Raw genomic sequence first — 18,738 nt, 5'->3', positions numbered from 1 at the left:
GTATAAAAACTACTTTTAGAGATTCATTTAGCAACTCATGACATTTTACATCTCATATTGTATTTTCTACGGCATGAGTCTCTAAACCCCATAGGTGGGGGTGAAGAGCTCTGATGTGTCTCAATGGATTAATGCAATTACTATTGTTTTCTATTCAATCACGCTTGATTCTATTCTAAGATACTCACTCGTACTTCAATATACAGAATATGATGATCCGTGACACTCATCATCATTCTCAAACTTATGAACGTGTGCTTGACAACCACTCTCGTTCTACCTTAGCTCATCGTAGTCATTGGGCGACAGCTTGAGTGCGTATCTCTTGGGTCTCTAATCCACAGACCGAGTTCGTGGGATTAGAACCTTCGTGGTAGAGGCTAGAACCAATTGGCAGCATTCCTGAGATCCAGAAAGTCTAAACCTTGTCTGTGGTATTCCAAGTAGGATCTGGAACGGGATGACTGTGACGAGCTTCAAACTCATGAATGTTGGGCACAGTGACAGTGCGCACAACGATAGAAAGATCCTATTCCGGACACAAGTGAGAACCGACAGATGATTAGCTGTGTGGCAGCTGTACCTGGTGTTTTTCATCCGAGACGAGAGATCCGACAGTTGATTAGCCGTACAGAAACCGTGCCTGGTATTTTTCATCTGAGAGGACGGATGGTAGCCATTGACAATAGTGATCCACCAACATACAGCTTGCCATTGAAGGAAGCCATGCGTGTTTGGAGAAGAAGACAGTAGGAAAGTAGAGATTCAGACGATAGAGCATCTCCGGAACCTCAACCTGTTCCTCATTACTGAATCACAAGTACCATTTATTTCATGTTATTTACTTTTCATAAACAAAATCATTTTTATCATTAATCTCCTGACTAAGATTTACAAGATAATCATAGCTTGCTTCAAGCCGATAATCTCCGTGGGATCGACCCTTACTCACGTAAGGTATTACTTGGACGACCCAGTGTACTTGCTGGTTAGTTGTACGAAGTTGTGAAAAGTGTAATCACAATTTCGTGCACCAAGTTTTTGGCGCCGTTGTCGGGGATTGTTCGAGTTTGAACAACTGACGGTTCATCTTGTTACTTAGATTAGGAAAAATTTATCTTTTTGGTTTAGAGTCACTAAAATTGAGTCTTCTATTATTGTTTTTTTTTTTCCGTTAAAATTTTAATAAATAGATAAAAAAAACGAATAAATTGATAATTGAGTCTTCTGTCTGAGTTTAGTTTCATGTTTTAAGTTTGGTGTCAATTGCATGTTTTTATTTTCCTTCAAATTTTTTGAATTGTATATTCTTTTTATTCTTCATATTTTCGAGTTTTATGTTCCTTGTTCTTTCTTAATCTTTAAGTTGTTCTTGTTTATTTTCCTTGTTTGATCTTTAGTTTTTCTTGCTTTGTGTCTTTCCTTGTTTTTCTTGTGCATTTTTGAATTATTAGTGTCCAAAGTATAAAAATTTTCAAGTTTGGTGTCTTTTGTGTTTTTATTTTCCTAAAGATTTCCAAAATTTGTTCTTGGTGTTCATCTTGATCTTCAAAGTGTTCTTGGTGTTCATCTTGACATTCAAAGTTTTCTTGTTTGTTTTCTTTGTTTTGATCTAAAAATTCTAAGTTTGGTGTCATTTTATTGTTCTTCTCTTTCCTCATTAAATTCAAAAAAAATTAAAAAAATATCTTTTCTCTTTATTTTAATTGAATTTTCGAAATTTACATAAAAAAATTTAGATTTTTATTTTAAAATTTTTACATTATCTTATCTTAGTTTTAAATTTCAAAATTCAAATCTTTTTCAAAAATCATATCTTTTTCAAAATCTTATCTTATCTTATTTCAAATTCAATTTTCAAATTTCAATTAAATTCCAAAATTCAAAATTCAAATTTCAAAATTTAAATTTAAAATTTTAAAAATCAAACCTTTTCAAAATTTAAATCTTTTTCAAATCTTTATCTTATATTGTTGACTTTTTTTCAAAATTCAATATTCAAAATTTAAAATTCAAATTTTAAATTTTAAATTTCAAATTTCAAAACTTTTTAATTTAAAAACTTATCTTCTCTTAAAATTCCTTGTCTTCTCTTACCTAACTTATCTTTTCTAATCTCAAATCTTAAAATCAAATCTTTTTAAAATATTTTCTTTTATTTATTTTCTTACAAGTATCTTTGATTTTAAGACATATCTTTTTCAAAACTTCCTAACCACTTTCTCTCCATTTTTCAAAAATCCTCACCTACAATTTTTCAAATCTTTTTAATTAGTTAATTATTTTAGTTTTCAATTTTCTTTTATTTCTTTTTCTTCTAATTTTTGAACTTATATTCAGTTTTTCATTTATTTTATTTTATTTTATTTTCTTTTTAATTTCGGTTTTCAAAAAAAAAAAGAGAAAAGAATAAAATTTTTATTTACAATCCACATCACTTCCCTTTTTCCATCATGGACCTAAGTGGAAATGAACAATCCAGGACTCTGAGGTCATATGCTAACCCCGCTACTGGTTCATATGGGAGTAGTATCTGTATACCCCCTATCAGAGCTAGCAATTTTGAGCTAAACCTTCAGCTCATTATCACGGTGCAGCAAAATTGCCAGTATTTCGGTCTTCCACAAGAAGAACCTACTGAGTTTCTGGCACAGTTCTTACAAATTGCTGACACAGTACGTGATAAAAAAGTAGATCATGATGTCTACAGATTATTACTGTTTCCATTTGCTGTAAAAGATCAAGCTAAGAGGTGGTTAAATAACCAACCCACAGCAAGCATAAGAATATGGAAACAGTTATCAGACAAATTCCTGAATCAATATTTCCCTCCAAAAAGGATGACACAGCTAAGGCTGGACATCCAAGGCTTTAAATAAGAGGATAATGAATCTCTTTATAATGCATGGGAGAGGTACAGAGATATGCTAAGGAAATACCCCTTTGAAATGTTTTCAGAATGGATGCAGTTAGACATCTTCTACTACGGGCTTACAGAAAAGGCCCAGATATCTCTAGACCACTCAGCTGGTGGATCTATACACATGAGAAAGACAATTGAAGAGGCTCAAGAGCTCATTGATACAGTTGCCAGAAATTAGCACCTGTACTCAAGTGGTGAGACCTCCATGAAAGAAGAGGCTGAGGCAGTATCCACTGAACTTAGTCCTTCAGAACAAATTGCTGAACTTAATCAGCAACTATTTTCTATAACAAAACAGTTAGCAGAATTTAAAGAGATGCTACTAGAAACCAAATATGCTAACCAAAATATGGAAAAACACTTGAATCAGACAAGACAACAGTTATCTAAACAGATAACAGAAGAATGCCAAGCTATTCATTTAAGAAGTGAAAAGACATTGAATGTCTCAACTCAAAGTAGCAGGAAGCTAAGAAACAAACATCTGATAGAGGATGACCAAACCACTGTCCAAAATCCCTCTGAGGATAGTAGGAGACCAGAGAAAAATGATTCTAGCATTCAAACGCCAGAAAAGGGCCAGAAGTTGGTGTTAAATGCCCAGTGGATGGCCAATTCTGGCGTTCAAATGCCAGAAAAGGGTGGCAATCTGGCGTTGAACGCCCAAAAAGCACCGAGTATTGGCGTTCAAATGCCAATAAGGGATCAGACACCTGCAAGTGCTGATAACAACCCCCTTAAGCAGGCTTCTCCAACCACTTCTGTAGGAAATAAACCTGCAGCAACTAAGGTTGAAGAATATAAAGCCAATATGCCTTATCCTCAGAAACTCTGCCAAGCAGAACAGGATAAACAATTTGCCCGCTTTACAGACTATCTCAGGACTCTTGAAATAAAGATTCCATTTGCAGAGGCACTTGAGCAAATACCCTCTTATGCTAAGTTCATGAAAGAGATCTTAAGTCATAAGAAGGATTTGAGAGAGACTGAAAAAGTTTTTCTCACTGAAGAATGCAGTGCAGTCATTTTAAAAAGCTTACCAGAGAAGCTTAAAGATCCCGGAAGCTTTATGATACCAAGCACATTAGAGAATGCTTGTACCAAGACAACTTTATGTGATCTTGGGACAAGTATCAACCTGATACCTGCATCCACTATCAGAAAGCTTGGTTTGACTGAAGAAGTCAAACCAACCCGAATATGTCTCCAACTTGCTGATGGCTCCATTAAAATTCCATCAGGCGTAATTGAGGACATAATTGTCAAAGTTGGGCCATTTGCCTTTCCCACTGACTTTGTAGTACTGGAAATGGAGGAGCACAAGAGTGCAAATCTCATTCTAGGAAGACCTTTTCTAGCAACTGGATGAACCCTCATTGACATCCAAAAAGGGAAGATAACCCTGAGAGTCAATGAGGATGAGTTTAAGTTGAATGTTGTCAAAGCTATGCAGCATCCAGACACATCAAAAGACTGCATGAGCGCTGATATTATTGACTCCCTGGTGGAAGAGGTCAATATGACTGAGAGTCTCGAATCAGAGCTAGAGGACATTTTTAAAGATGTTCAGCCTGATCTGGAGGAACCAGAGAAAACAGAAGAACCTCTGAAAACTCCTCAGGAAGAGGAGAAGCCTCCTAAACCTGAGCTCAAACCACTACCACCATCCCTGAAATATGCATTTCTGGGAGAAGATGACACTTTTTCGGTAATCATAAGCTCTGCTTTAAAGCCACAGGAAGAGAAAGCACTAATTCAGGTGCTAAGGACACACAAGATAGCTCTTGGGTGGTCCATAAGTGATCTTAAGGGCATTAGCCCAGCTAGATGCATGCACAAGATCCTATTGGAGGATGATGCTAAGCCAGTGGTTCAACTATAGAGGCGGCTGAATCCAGCCATAAAGGGAGTGGTGCAAAAAGAGGTCACTAAGTTACTAGAGGCTGGGATTATTTATCCTATTTTTGATAGCCCCTGGGTGAGCCCTGTCCAAGTTGTCCCCAAGAAGGGAGGCATGACAGTGGTTCATAATGAAAAGAATGAACTGGTTCCTACAAGAACAGTTACAGGGTGGCGTATGTGTATTGACTACAGAAGGCTCAATACAACCACCAGGAAGGATCATTTTCCTTTACTATTCATAGACCAGATGCTAGAGAGACTAGCAGGCCATGAATACTACTACTTTTTGGATGGCTATTCAAGTTACAACCAAATTGCAGTAGATCCTCAAAACCAAGAGAAAACAGCATTCACATGCCCATCTGGAGTATTTTCCTACAGAAAGATGCCATTTGGTCTGTGCAATGCACCTGCAACCTTTCAGAGGTGTATGCTCTCTATCTTCTCTGATATGGTAGAGAAATTTCTGGAAGTCTTCATGGATGACTTCTCAGTATTTGGAGACTCATTCAGCTCCTGTCTTGACCATCTAGCACTTGTTCTGAAAAGGTGCCAAGAGACTAACCTGGTTTTAAACTGGGAGAAATGTCACTTTATGGTTACTGAAGGAATCGTCCTTGGGCACAAAATTTTGAATAAGGGAATAGAGGTGGATAAAGCTAAGGTAGAGGTAATTGAAAGATTACCACCACCTGCCAATGTTAAGGCAATCAGAAGCTTTTTGGGGCATGTAGGATTCTATATGAGGTTTATAAAGGATTTTTCAAAAATTGCAAAATATCTGAGTAATCTGCTAGCTGCTGATACACTATTTGTCTTTGACACAAAGTGTCTGCAGGCGTTTGAGACTCTGAAAGCTAAGCTGGTCACAGCACCAGTTATTTCTACACCAGACTGGACATTACCATTCGAACTAATGTGTGATGCCAGTGACCATGCCATTGGTGTAGTATTGGGATAGAGGCATGACAAACTTCTGCATGTCATTTATTATGCTAGCCGTGTTTTAAATGACGCGCAGAAAAATTACACAACCACAGAAAAGGAGTTGCTTGCAGTGGTTTATGCCATTGACAAGTTCAGATATTATTTAGTAGGATCAAAAGTGATTGTGTACACTGATCATGCTGCTCTAAAATATCTCCTCACAAAGCAGGATTCAAAACCTAGACTCATAAGATGGGTGTTGCTTCTGCAAGAGTTTGATATAGAAATAAGAGACAGAAAAGGGACAGAGAACCAAGTAGCTGATCACCTGTCCCAGATAGAACCAGTAGCAGGAGCATCCCTCCCTCCTACTGAGATCTCTGAAACCTTTTCGGATGAGCAACTCTTTGCCATTCAGGAAGTACTGTGGTTTACAGACATTACAAACTATAAAGCTGTGAGATTCATACCCAAAGAGTACAGTAAGCAGCAAACGAAAAAATTGATTTCTGATGCAAAGTACTACATGTGGGATGAACCATATCTCTTTAAGAGATGTGCAGACGGAATAATCTGTAGATGTGTGCCTAGAGAAGAGGCAAAGAAGATCCTATGGCATTGCCATGGATCACAATATGGAGGACATTTCGGAGGTGAGCGAACAGCCACAAAGGTTCTCCAATGTGGCTTCTACTAGCCTACTCTCTATAGAGACTCCCGAGAGTTTGTACTTAACTATGACAGTTGCCAGAGAGCTGGTAATCTGCCTCACGGTTATGCCATGCCTCAGCAAGGGATCTTAGAGATTGAGTTGTTTGATGTATGGGGTATTGACTTCATGGGGCTTTTTCCACCATCATATTCAAACACTTATATTCTGGTGGCAGTAGACTATGTATCTAAATGGGTAGAGGCAATTGCAACACCCACTAATGATACTAAGATAGTGATGAAGTTCCTCCAGAAGCATATTTTCAGCAGGTTCGGTGTCCCTAGGGTACTGATCAGTGATGGAGGCACTCATTTCTGCAATAAACAGCTTGACTCTGCTCTGATCCGATATGGAATTAACCACAAAGTGGCAATTCCATATCATCCACAGACAAATAGGCAGGCTAAAGTCTCAAATAGAGAACTAAAATGAATCCTAGAATGGACTGTAAGTACCCGTAGAAGGGATCGGGCAAGAAGTCTGGATGATGCTTTGTGGGCATACAGAACCGCATTCAAGACTCCTATAAGGACCTCTCTATACCAGCTTGTGTATGGAAAAGCATGTCATCTGCTAGTGGAACTGGAACACAAGGCCTACTGGGTAACCAGGTTCCTAAACCTTGATGCTAAGGTAGCTGGAGAGAAAAGATTACTCCAGTTGAATGAGCTGGAAGTGTTCAGACTCAATACTTTCGAGAATGCTAAAATTTATAAGGAGAAAGCAAAAAAGTGGCATGATAGAAAGCTGTCATCTAGAGTCTTTGAGCCAGGACAGAAGGTTCTACTGTTTAACTCTAGGCTTAGATTGTTCCATGGGAAATTGAAATCCCGGTGGAAGGGACCATATGTGATAACAAGTGTGTCACCATATGGATATGTAGAGCTTCAGGATATTGACTCTAACAAAAAGTTTATTGTTAATGGACAAAGAGTCAAGCATTATCTTGAAGGTAATGTTGAGCAAGAATGCTCAAAACTGAGACTAAATTAAAGCTCAGTAAAGTCCAGCTAAAGACAGTAAAGAAGCACTTGTTGGGAGGCAACCCAACCATTAGCAAAAATTAGATGTTTATAACAATTATATAAGTTTATTTAATTTTGTTATTTATGTTTGTTAATACATTTCAGTAAATAATACAGAAAAATTAAGGTTCAGAACATAAAGCAGAAGAATCACAGAGAAAAAGAGCTCACTGGCGTTAAAACGGCAGTAAAGAGGCATTTTGGGCGTTAAACGTTCATCTTTTAATTTTTAATTTTCAAATATTAATAATCTTTCCAATTCTTTTTAATTCTTTTTTTTCAATTCTTTTCAATTCCTTCCAAAACATTTTCAAAACTTACATATCTTTTCAAATTCTTTTCAACTCTTTTTAATTTTTCTTGCATACAGTAATAAGTTTTTAAAATTAATTGCATCATTCTTCTTCTACTCCCTTCTATCTTATTTTGCTTAAGGACGAGCAAACCTTTTAAGTTTGGTGTGGAAAAAGCTCTGCTTTTTGTTTTTCCATAACCATTAATAGCACCTAAGGCCGGAGAAACCTCTAGGAAGAGGAAAGGGAAGGCAGTTGCTTCCAACTCCGAGTCATGGGAGATGGAGAAAGTCATCTCAAAAGCCCATTACTAGAAAGAGGATGGAACAAACAAGAGAGCCCACTCATGGACCTCAACAAGAGCACTCCATTATCCTCCATGAAATCAGAGAGGACCAAAGAGCCATGAGAGAGGAGCAACAAAGGCAAGGAAGAGATATTGAGGAGCTCAAGCACTCCATAGGATCTTCAAGAGGAAGAACTAGCCGCCCTCACTAAGGTGGACCCGTTCTTTAATCTCCTTGTTTATTTTCTTTTCTGCTTTATGCTTTATGTTTTAACTATGTTTGTGTCTTCATTACATAATCATTAGTATTTAGTGTCTATGTCTTAAAGCTATGAATGTTCCATGAATCTTTCACCTTTCTTAAATGAAAATATTTTCTGAAAAAGAAAAAAAATTACATGAGTTTCGAATTCTATCTTGAAAATAGTTTAATTATTTTGATGTGGTGGCAATACTTTTTGTTTTCTGAATGAATGCTTGAACAGTGCATATTTTTTATAGTATAAGTTTATGAATGCTAAAATTGTTGGCTCTTGAAAGAATAATGAAAAAAGAGAAATGTTATTGATAATCTGAAAAATCATAAAATTGATTCTTAAAGCAAGAAAAAGCAGTGAAAAGCAAAAGCTTGGCGAAAAAAATGCGAAAAATAAAGAAAAAAAGAAAGAAAAAGAAAAAGCAAGCAGAAAAAGCCAGTAATCCTTTAAACTAAAAGGCAAGGGTAAAAAGGATCCAAGGCTTTGAGCATTAATGGATAGGAGAGCCCAAAGGAATAAAATCCTGGCCTAAGCGGCTAAATCAAGCTGTCCCTAACCATGTGCTTGTGGTGTGAAGGTGTCAAGTGAAAAGCTTGAGACTGAGCGGTTAAAGTCATGGTCCAAAGCAAAAAGAGTGTGCTTAAGAACTCTGGGCACCTCTAACTGGGGACTCTAGCAAAGCTGAGTCACAATCTGAAAAGGTTCACCCAGTTATGTGTCTGTGGCATTTATGTATCCGGTGGTAATACTGGAAAATAAAATGCTTAGGGTCACGGCCAAGACTCATAAAGTAGCTGTGTTCAAGAATCAACATGCTAAACTAAGAGAATTAATAACACTATCTGAATTCTGAGTTCCTATAGATGCCAATCATTCTGAACTTCAAATGATAAAGTGAGATGTCAAAACTGTTCATAAGCAAAAAACTACTAGTCCCGCTCATCTAATTGGAACTAAGCTTCATCGATATTTTGAAATTTATTGTATTTTCTCTTCCTTTTATCCTATTTTATTTTTAGTTGCTTGGGGACAAGCAATAATTTAAGTTTGGTATTGTGATGAGCGGATTATTTATATCATTTTTGGCATTGTTTTTACATAGTTTTAGTTACTTGTTATTATATTTTAATTTTTATTATTTTTTATGCAAAAATCACATTTCTAGACTTTACTATGAGTTTGTAGGTTTTTCTGTAATTTCAGGTATTTTCTGGCTGAAATTGAGGGACCTGAGCAAAAATCTGATTCAAAGGCTGAGAAAGGACTGCAGATGCTATTGGATTCTGACCCTCCTGCACTCAAAGTGAATTTTCTAGAGCTACAGAAGACCAATTGGCGCGCTCTCAATTGCGTTGGAAAGTAGACATCTTAGGCTTTCCAGCAATATATAATAGTTCATACTTTCTTTGAGATTTGATGGCCCAAACTGGTGTTAAACGCCAGCCAGAGACCCTTTTCTGGCGTAAAACGCCAGAACTGGCACACTTCTTGGCGTTAAACGCCCATTTTGGCACCCAGGGTGGCGTTTAACTCCAATTTGAGGCATATGCACGTGGAAGCTTGAAAGCCCAGCCCAAATACTCACCAAGTGGACCCCGGAAGTGGAATTTTGCACTATCTACACCTAATTACTCATTTTCTGTAAACCTAAGTTACTAGTTTAGTATAAAAACTACTTTTAGAGGCTCATGACATTTTATATCTAATATTGTATTTTCTACGGCATGAGTCTCTAAACCCCATAGGTGGGGGTGAAGAGCTCTGCTGTGTCTCAATGGATTAATGCAATTACTATTGTTTTCTATTCAATCATGCTTGATTCTGTTCTAAGATACTCACTCGTACTTCAATATAGAGAATATGATGATCCGTGACACTCATCATCATTCTCAAACTTATGAACGCGTGCTTGACAACCACTCCCGTTCTACCTGAGCTCAACGTAGTCATTGAGCGACAGCTTGAGTGCGTATCTCTTGGGTCTCTAATCCACGGACCGAGTCCGTGGGATTAGAACCTTCGTGGTAGAGGCTAGAACCAATTGGCAGCATTCCTGAGATCCGAAAAGTCTAAACCTTGTCTGTGGTATTCCAAGTAGGATCTGGAACGGGATGACTGTAACGAGCTTCAAACTCACGAATGTTGGGCACAGTGACAATGTGCAAAAGGATAGAGAGATCCTATTTCGACATAAGTGAGAACCGACAGATGATTAGCCGTGCGGTAGCTGTACCTGGTATTTTTCATCCGATACGAGAGATTCAGATGACAGAGCATCTCTGGAACCTCAACCTGTTCCTCATTACTGAATCACAAGTACCATTTATTTTATGTTATTTACTTTTCATAAACAAAATCATTTTTATCATTAATCTCCTGACTAAGATTTACAAGATAACCATAGCTTGCTTCAAGCTGACAATCTCCGTGGGATCGACCCTTACTCACGTAAGGTATTACTTGGACGACCCAGTGCACTTACTGGTTAGTTGTACGGAGTTGTGAAAAGTGTAATCACAATTTCGTGCATCAGCCATGCAAGAAGAAATGAAATCCTTGCATGAGAATCATACGTTTGAATTGGTGATACTACCGAAGGGTAAGAGAGCATTCAAGAATAAATGGGTGTTCAAATTGAAAGCGGATGAAAATGTCTCACGGCCAAGATACAAAGCTCGGTTAGTTATGAAAGGTTTTGAGCAAAAGAAAATTATTGATTTTGAGGAGATTTTTTCTCCAGTTGTAAAGATGTCCTCTATTCGAGTTGTGCTTGGATTGACAGCTAGCTTGAATTTAGAGGTTGAGCAGCTTGATGTGAAGACTACATTCCTTTGGTGAGATATATAAAGAAATTTATATTGAGCAACCAGAGAGTTTCGAGGTTAAAGAAAAGGAGCATCTTGTATGCAAGTTGAAGAAGAGCTTATATGGGATGAAGCAAGCACCAAACCAATGGTACATGAAGTTTGATTCCTTCATGGAAGGTCATGGGTATAGTAAGACTTTTTCTTATCATTGTGTGTATGTTAAGAAATTCTCTAATGGTGATTTTATAATTATCTTGCTTTATGTTGATGACATGTTAATTGTTGGTCATGACACTAAGAAGATTGAAAGTCTTAAGAAAAACTTGAACAGATCCTTTGCTATGAAGGATTTTGGTCCTGCAAAGAATGGCATGAGTATCACTCGTGACAGGAAGAATGAAAAACTGTGGTTGTCGCAGCAAAAGTATATTGAGAAGATTTTAGAAAGGTTTAGCATGAGTAATTCCAAACCTATTAATACTCCACTTGCTAGTCATTTCAACTTAAGTTCGCGGCAATGTCCTACAAGTGAGAAAGAGAAAGCAGAAATGAAGAAGATTCCATATGCATCTGCAGTTCGTAGTTTGATGTATGCTATGGTTTGCACCAGGTCAGATATTGCTCATGCGGTTGGAGTTGTTAGTCGGTTTCTTTCTAATCCTGGCAAGGAACACAAACAGTGAAGTGGATTCTCAGATACCTTAATGGCACTTCTAGAGCTTGTTTATGTTTTGGGAGTGGCCAACCTGTGTTGGATGGTTACACATATGCGGATATGGCTGGGGATTTTGATTCAAGAAAGTCTACTTCTGGTTATATGATGACTTTTGCAGGGGGAGCTGTGTCGTGGCAATCTCGACTTCAGAAATGTGTTGCTTTGTCCACTACAGAGGCAGAATACATTGTTGTTGTTGAAGCTTCTAAGGAACTCTTGTGGATGAAGAAATTTCTACAAGAGTTAGCATCAATCAAGAGAAGTTTGTGTTATTTTGTGATAACCAAAGTGCTATCCATCTCAGCAAGAATCCAACGTTTCATTCCAGATCGAAGCACATAGAGGTGAGGTATCATTGAATATGTCAAGCGCTTAAGATGAAGTAATATTCACTTGCGAAGATCTATACTGATGATAATAGTTCAGATATGATGACTAAGAGTTTACCTACAGTGAAGTTTAATTCCTGCAAAGAGAAGGCGGACCTAGTGGAGCAGCCTATCCCCACTTGAGTTGGTGAGGGAAAGATTTGTAGGTGGGTCCCCAAACCTCAAATGGGATTCACACAACTTTAAAACAAAAAAATAAAAATAATAAATAAATAAAAGAAAAAAGTGGCTTTTAGCTATGAGAGAGAGAGAGAGAGAGAGAGAGAGAGAGAGAGAGAGAGTTCTTTCAATTTTTGAAAGAAAGAAAACAAAACCCTCTACTTCAACAAAGAGAAGAAGAAAAATTAGGGGAAAGGGCATGCCGTTTTAATCTGATTAAACCGGTAAACTTGCTCCATTTCTTATGAAATTTTAGTATGCTATTCCTAGTGTAGTGATAAATATTAGGATATAACTTGCTAGTTGTATTTCCTTCTCTTTTGTCTGATTTGAGATACCCACTTTGTGGAGAGTTTATGTTGATTCCATCAGTTTCGACGATGTATTTTGTTGATTATTGAGATGCCCTAGTGCCACTAGAAAGACTGATTGTGTACCGATTATTTTGATAGTGAAAGATTTTACTGGACTAGGTCCTGTGGGTTTTTTGTCCCTCTTTTGGGGGGTTTTTCCACGATAAATTCTGGTGTTTGATTATTTAATTTCTACCATTATATTTGCTACTTAGAGTATCTTTGGTATTGTCTATTTAATCGCACAGGTTGTGAAAAATTTATTTTTGGTGCTTTCGCTTTTAAACAGGTTCTTATTAAAACTCAATTTCCCAGAAAAGTGTAATGGTGAATCAGATAGTCAAATTGATAAGTAAGAAATGGGATGCAATTAACATGTGTTTGGAAATTAACTTGACCCTAACAAAGAGATTATCTTGAACATGGGAATAGTACTTGAATTTCAAGTTTTGACAAGAATGTGGGCAGTTATCCTTGAGGAAAGAGTAATGATAAGAATGTGGGTAAGGTTGATGACGGTTAAAAAACTCTCAGCAAAAAAAAGAGGATTCCTGCTCTATAAATAGGAGAACCAACAGGAAATCTCTACAAAATTACAGTTACATTGACGTAACGAAAGATCATGGAGTGTAAGTGCATGTGAGTGTTAGAGTCAATTATTTAACACCATAAATCCCTCGCCGCTCCCCATTGAGGGAGAAGTCAGAGTTGTCGTCGAGGGAGAAGCACGTCCATGAGCGGGAGTGGTGGAGACGACGTCGTGGAGAAGACAGAATCAATGTTGCCGCTGTTCCACACTCCTCGCTGCTGCTCCTCGCGTGCCGTTATTCCAATTCTTTTTTTTTTTTAATTGTTTTTTTTTTCACTTCTGTTTCTGCTTCGATTTCTTATGTTTCTTCTGTTTCTGCTTTTGATTCCATTATTGTTGTTGATAATGTTGTGATGAAGAAGAAGAAGAAGAATATGTTGATGTTGTGATGATGAAGAAGAAAAAGAATAAAAGAAGAATATTTTGGTTCGAAGGGCAATTTTAAAACCAAATTAAACTTTAGAGACGTTTTTGTATACAAGAAAAGGTTAGGGTCAAAAATATTTTTCAATCTCTACCTTAGAGACCAAAATCGTACTTAACTCATCATTTTATTCTTTAAGCATTTTCTTTCCATTTTAGTTCTTTGATTTAACTTCTGGCCTTGTTATTCATTTTACTTGTTTAAGCAATTTTCTTTTCTTCTTTTCGATTCCTAGTTCACTTTTAAGTCGGTTAGATTCTACTTTAACTTTTGTTCATGTTAATATTTGTTTGTACATTTTATTATCATTAATTAAAGACTTTTAGTTTTTTTTTATTTATTGCAAAATTTATTTCGATATTAAAGTTGATAATTTCCGAGATGAGCTCATTTTTTTAAAAGAGTTGTATCTACAATTCCAAATAAGATCATTGATACAAATTTAATAGACATCTGTATCGAAATTAAATAAAAATCAAGCGAAATATGAGAAAATTATGAAAAAATACATATGTTGTGTGTTAGTCAAATAAATTATAAAATGAATTGGAAAACCATGCGAAAAATTTGCAATAGTTTAATTAAAAGAGTAAAGATGAAAGGGAAAAATTCTGAAGATAATTCTAAAAATAAATATGTTAAAAAACTGATCATAATTGACAGAAAATTCTAATAGCAAGATTGAAAGAGAGAATACTATAAAAATTCACCTATGAAATATTTTTATGTGTGGGTAGGTTAGTGAAATAATTTATAGGATAAAAATCAACTTAAATGCCACGGAAACATAAGAATTTTATTCAACTGAAAAATGACAATGGAACATAGAAATGATGCGTTCAATTTAAAAAATTAAAATTGAATATAGATAAAAATGCTAAAAAAAATAAGATTAGGTTGGATGCTTTCTCTTATTTAACACGCATTTAACGCTTTATGATGCATAAACTTAGAGCAATTTCAATAAAATACTTTTTGGTATTATTTTTTATTTTACAATAATTAAACTGATTTAAAATTAAAATTTGTATTATATATCATTTTTGAAATGATACTAATATTAATAAAAAAAAAATTAGTAAAATATTATTACTTATATATCTATTAAACGTATTAAATAAATATTATAATTTTGTTAAGTACTATTACATTAAAATAAAACCAAGCATTTAAGTGACAAATTTTACATTAAATTTTAAATCAATTTTTATGATATATAATTTTACAAATGTTTATGTGACTTTTTGTGAGACCCAAAATAAAATTAAACTAAAATCAAGTATTAAAGATACTTAGTATTTTTTTTTCAATTTTTAAAAATAATTAAAATATGTAATTAATTAATAACAACTCTTTTTATATGGTTATCAATAATATTTAGTGTATGAATAATATTTTTCTACAATTGTCAATAGTATTTATTTATACCAAGCACATCAAAACACGTAAATTTTATATTTATTCTAAACAATCCCTATAAAATGTCTCTTATTCTTGTCGATTTTCCCAATTTTTAAGTACAAATTAAATTTCAAACCTCCAAGAAATTTATGCAACTTGAAATTAAGCATATAGCCTCCCCATCATTTATTAACAAAAAGTTCACTCTTCTTCGAGGACTTTACTGAATAAATCTAAATTAAATCCTACAAACTTATCAGTTATCAGTAAATTCACGAGTCTTAATATATGACTCACACAAGGACCCCACCGACCAAAGCAAAGAAAAAAGAACAAGGCCCCCGTTGATGGATATAACAAGAGTGAAGAAAAATGAATAGTTTAAAGTTTGTACTAAACACCTTTTAAGTTTGAAACTAGATTTAGGGACTAAAAAGGAATGAATGATTAAGTCTGAAAGACGGAAAATTTTAAACCATGTAGCAATTGAGAAGCAAAATATAGGCACATGAACCAATAGTATATTAACAATAGTGGAATGCTGTAAATGCAAAATTCCAAACTAGCAGTTCTTTATACATAACACATTTCATATTTCAACAATAAACTCTGCACACAATCCTTGTCAAAACATTAAAATGAAACCTTATTAATCTATATTATCAGAATCTTAACAAAATTTATATACCCTTTAACATTGAGGGTACTCCCAAGGACAACCCACTAATTAAGTATTAAACATTAATCAATAATCACCAATTAATCATCAATCTGTTTGATGATCAGGTGCAGGAGAATACCAAGCAGGGAACCTTCCTTTGCTTCTGAGAAGCCTTGTAAATGGTGAATCAGGCATTCTACCTTGCTCCTCTTCCAATAATTCATCAGCTGATTTTGGTAACCCATCTGGTATAGGACAGTGTCTATCTTCCTCCTCAGATTTCACATTCTTGGCCCAATTGACACCGTTCTTCTTCAGATTGTGCATTATTGCAATGCCATGCAAACATCCTATTAAGGATTTTACGCCACCGGTTTGGAGAATCAACCTCTCTATGTCTTCCTTTGGTGACTCTTTCTGTTAAAAAAAACTGTTACATTAGTTATTTCTAATATGCCTCTCCCTTTATGAATATCATATGTACATTTTTTTTTTAATTATAAAAGCACAAGATGGGACAATGAAACTCAAATCAAGTATCAAGAAGACATCATAATGACCTAATATGGCTTGTATTTTAAAAAGATTCACTGACAAAACACATGCCACCTAAAAACAAACAGTTATCATTTGAAATTTGATGTACAGTAATAACAAAGTGGAGATGGCCGAGTTGGTCTAAGGCGCCAGATTAAGGTTCTGGTCCGAAAGGGCGTGGGTTCAAATCCCACTTTCCACACAAATTTTATTGCTTTTTGTTTCAATGGCAGAGTTTAAACCAAAACTTTCTTTTGTTTTCTCTTATTTATTTTGTTCATGTTTCGTACCACATAAATTTGGACTTCCTGAAGAAAACTATAGCCTTTTCTCAGAAACAAAAAAAAACTTATATACCTTACTTCTAAACTTCGTATATAAACTTGATCAACATTAAAAGATTAAAGAAAGAATCAAAAAAGAAATAAAAGGACCTAAGTCAAACAAATAGAGGATAATGGCAGAAGTTGCAGAAATAAGAACAAACCTCAAGATCTTTGAGCTCAAAATACGCTTGCCAGCAACTATAGGATTCGTCACCTTCAAGCGTTGAGCAATAATCTGCACATCACAAAACATGAAGGATTTGGAAACGATACGGAAGGTTGAAGAAAGAGAAGAGAAAGATGTTGGTACGTACCAGCGAGCTCTTTCTCAGATTTTTGGATCAAAGGAGGGTCTTTGACGGCCCTCTCAAACTTGGTTCGGCTAAAAGGTTCAAGCTTTGGGATGTTAGACTCGTTCTTCTTCGATGAACAACAGATCGTGGAACCAAATCTCACTGTCGAATGAGTTCCGTTGTGACGATGAACATCTCTTGCGTCGAGAAGCAGGGGCGTAGAACTGGTTCGAATCAGTGCTGATTTCATCCTCCCTTGTAACGATTCGGATTAATTTAATAAAAAAATCTGGGTTTGGATAACGTTCTTCTTCAAAGGAGATTGATCGATGCAGAAAAAAGCATAGGCACCGGTAAATAATACTGTGATATTTTTATGGATAAGGATGAAAAATATATTATTTTAGATTTAGATATTTATTAAGAGAGAGAGTGTGTGTTACTGGGTGTGCGTGTGTGGAAGTTTGATTAATTTGGTTCGTTGGATGATAATTTTGATTTTTTGGGGAAGATGTTGAGCGTTGATTGGTGAAATGGTGAATAGTCTTTTGGCTAAAGTGGGACCACGATTTTGAACTTTTTAATTAGTGATTTTAATAGTAAGTGATTGAGTTTAAGTGGGGCCCAGTTGTGGAATATAGTGGTGTTTGGATGTGAGGTGTTTTGGGTGCATTGGGCTGTTTGTAGAAGGTGGCAAACGAAAACAACTGCGGCGGTTTTTAGAGTCGGCTTGTGGAAGATAAGACCTTGTCTTGTGCCCATGGGAATGGAACTGGATATTCTGGTTGAGATTGAGATTCGGATTGGGATAAAGTGCTCATGCGTCGGGTGAAACTGAGTTTAATGTGATTTAGATTCGATTCGAAATATATATTGGGTTTATTTATTAGATCTAAATCCGTCTCTAGATCTAATAAAATCTACATATTTTTGGGTAATAATTATACCAGATAAAAACCAGACCGTTATCATTACAATACTTTGATATCTTTTTATAAGTTAGTATGTAAAAATATTCAAATTTCTAAGATTCTAATTATTATTTAACATAATAAAATTCACTTAAAAAAATATAACAAGAACCAATTCTTCTTCAAAATTAAAACATAACCACAATCAATAGTAATATTGTCTAATAGCACCAAATATTTAAGTCAATACAAATAACACAATGTTATGCATAGGCCTAAAGTCTTATGCATTCTAAACATAAAACATTAACTTATAGTCTTATAATCACTAATAACACAAAATATTAAGTTTAAAATACTTAAATAATTAAATTTCACATAAAAATAACCATTATCCATCAATAGCCATTAATATTGTCAACTTGTTCCTTGTGATATGGATACATTAGTAAAACCTACAAAACATATAAAATTACTCATTTTTCATATAAAAGATTATTACTTGAAATAAACACAAGTAATAATTTAGAAATTAGTAAAAAATCAGTAAACACAAAACAAGTAATCAGTAAACACATCAGTAATCAAAAACAATTCAGAACAAAAATCAGTTAAATAAATCAGTAAACACACATCAACATCCACATCTAATCAGAGTTCTAATAATGAAAATCAACACCCACATCCCTAAATTCACAAATTCTGATAATCAAAATCCTTAATCCCTAATGAGAATATTAATTAAATAATAAAATTAATTACTTACCTAAAGAGAAGACTGGAGAAGAGAGAGGAACAGAAGGAGCGGGACTAGTAGAGCAGAAAAATGGCGGGACAGTAATAGAAGA

General features: G+C 35.2%; 1 protein-coding gene and 1 non-coding gene across 2 annotated transcripts; one reads left to right on the top strand and one right to left on the bottom strand.

Annotated features, from left to right (window-relative positions):
• Positions 1–15,663: 15,663 nt before the first annotated feature.
• Positions 15,664–17,449, bottom strand: MEE14 (maternal effect embryo arrest 14). Its single transcript, XM_016326408.3, has 3 exons — positions 17,001–17,449; positions 16,848–16,921; positions 15,664–16,240 (listed from the first exon to the last, which is right to left on the bottom strand). Exons 1-3 carry the CDS (start codon positions 17,227–17,229, stop codon positions 15,929–15,931), a joined length of 615 nt encoding a protein of 204 aa, XP_016181894.1. The 5' UTR covers positions 17,230–17,449; the 3' UTR covers positions 15,664–15,928.
• On the top strand, positions 16,482–16,562 carry TRNAL-AAG (transfer RNA leucine (anticodon AAG)). The gene has a single exon. It is a non-coding gene; the product is annotated as a tRNA-Leu (tRNA).
• Positions 17,450–18,738: the final 1,289 nt, after the last annotated feature.

Source organism: Arachis ipaensis, chromosome B10 (assembly GCF_059453495.1).
Source record: "Arachis ipaensis isolate K30076 ecotype BB chromosome B10, ASM5945349v1, whole genome shotgun sequence".
Lineage (NCBI taxonomy): Eukaryota > Viridiplantae > Streptophyta > Magnoliopsida > Fabales > Fabaceae > Arachis > Arachis ipaensis.
Note: the sequence above shows the minus strand (reverse complement) of the source record. Positions and strands in the feature narration are given on the sequence as shown.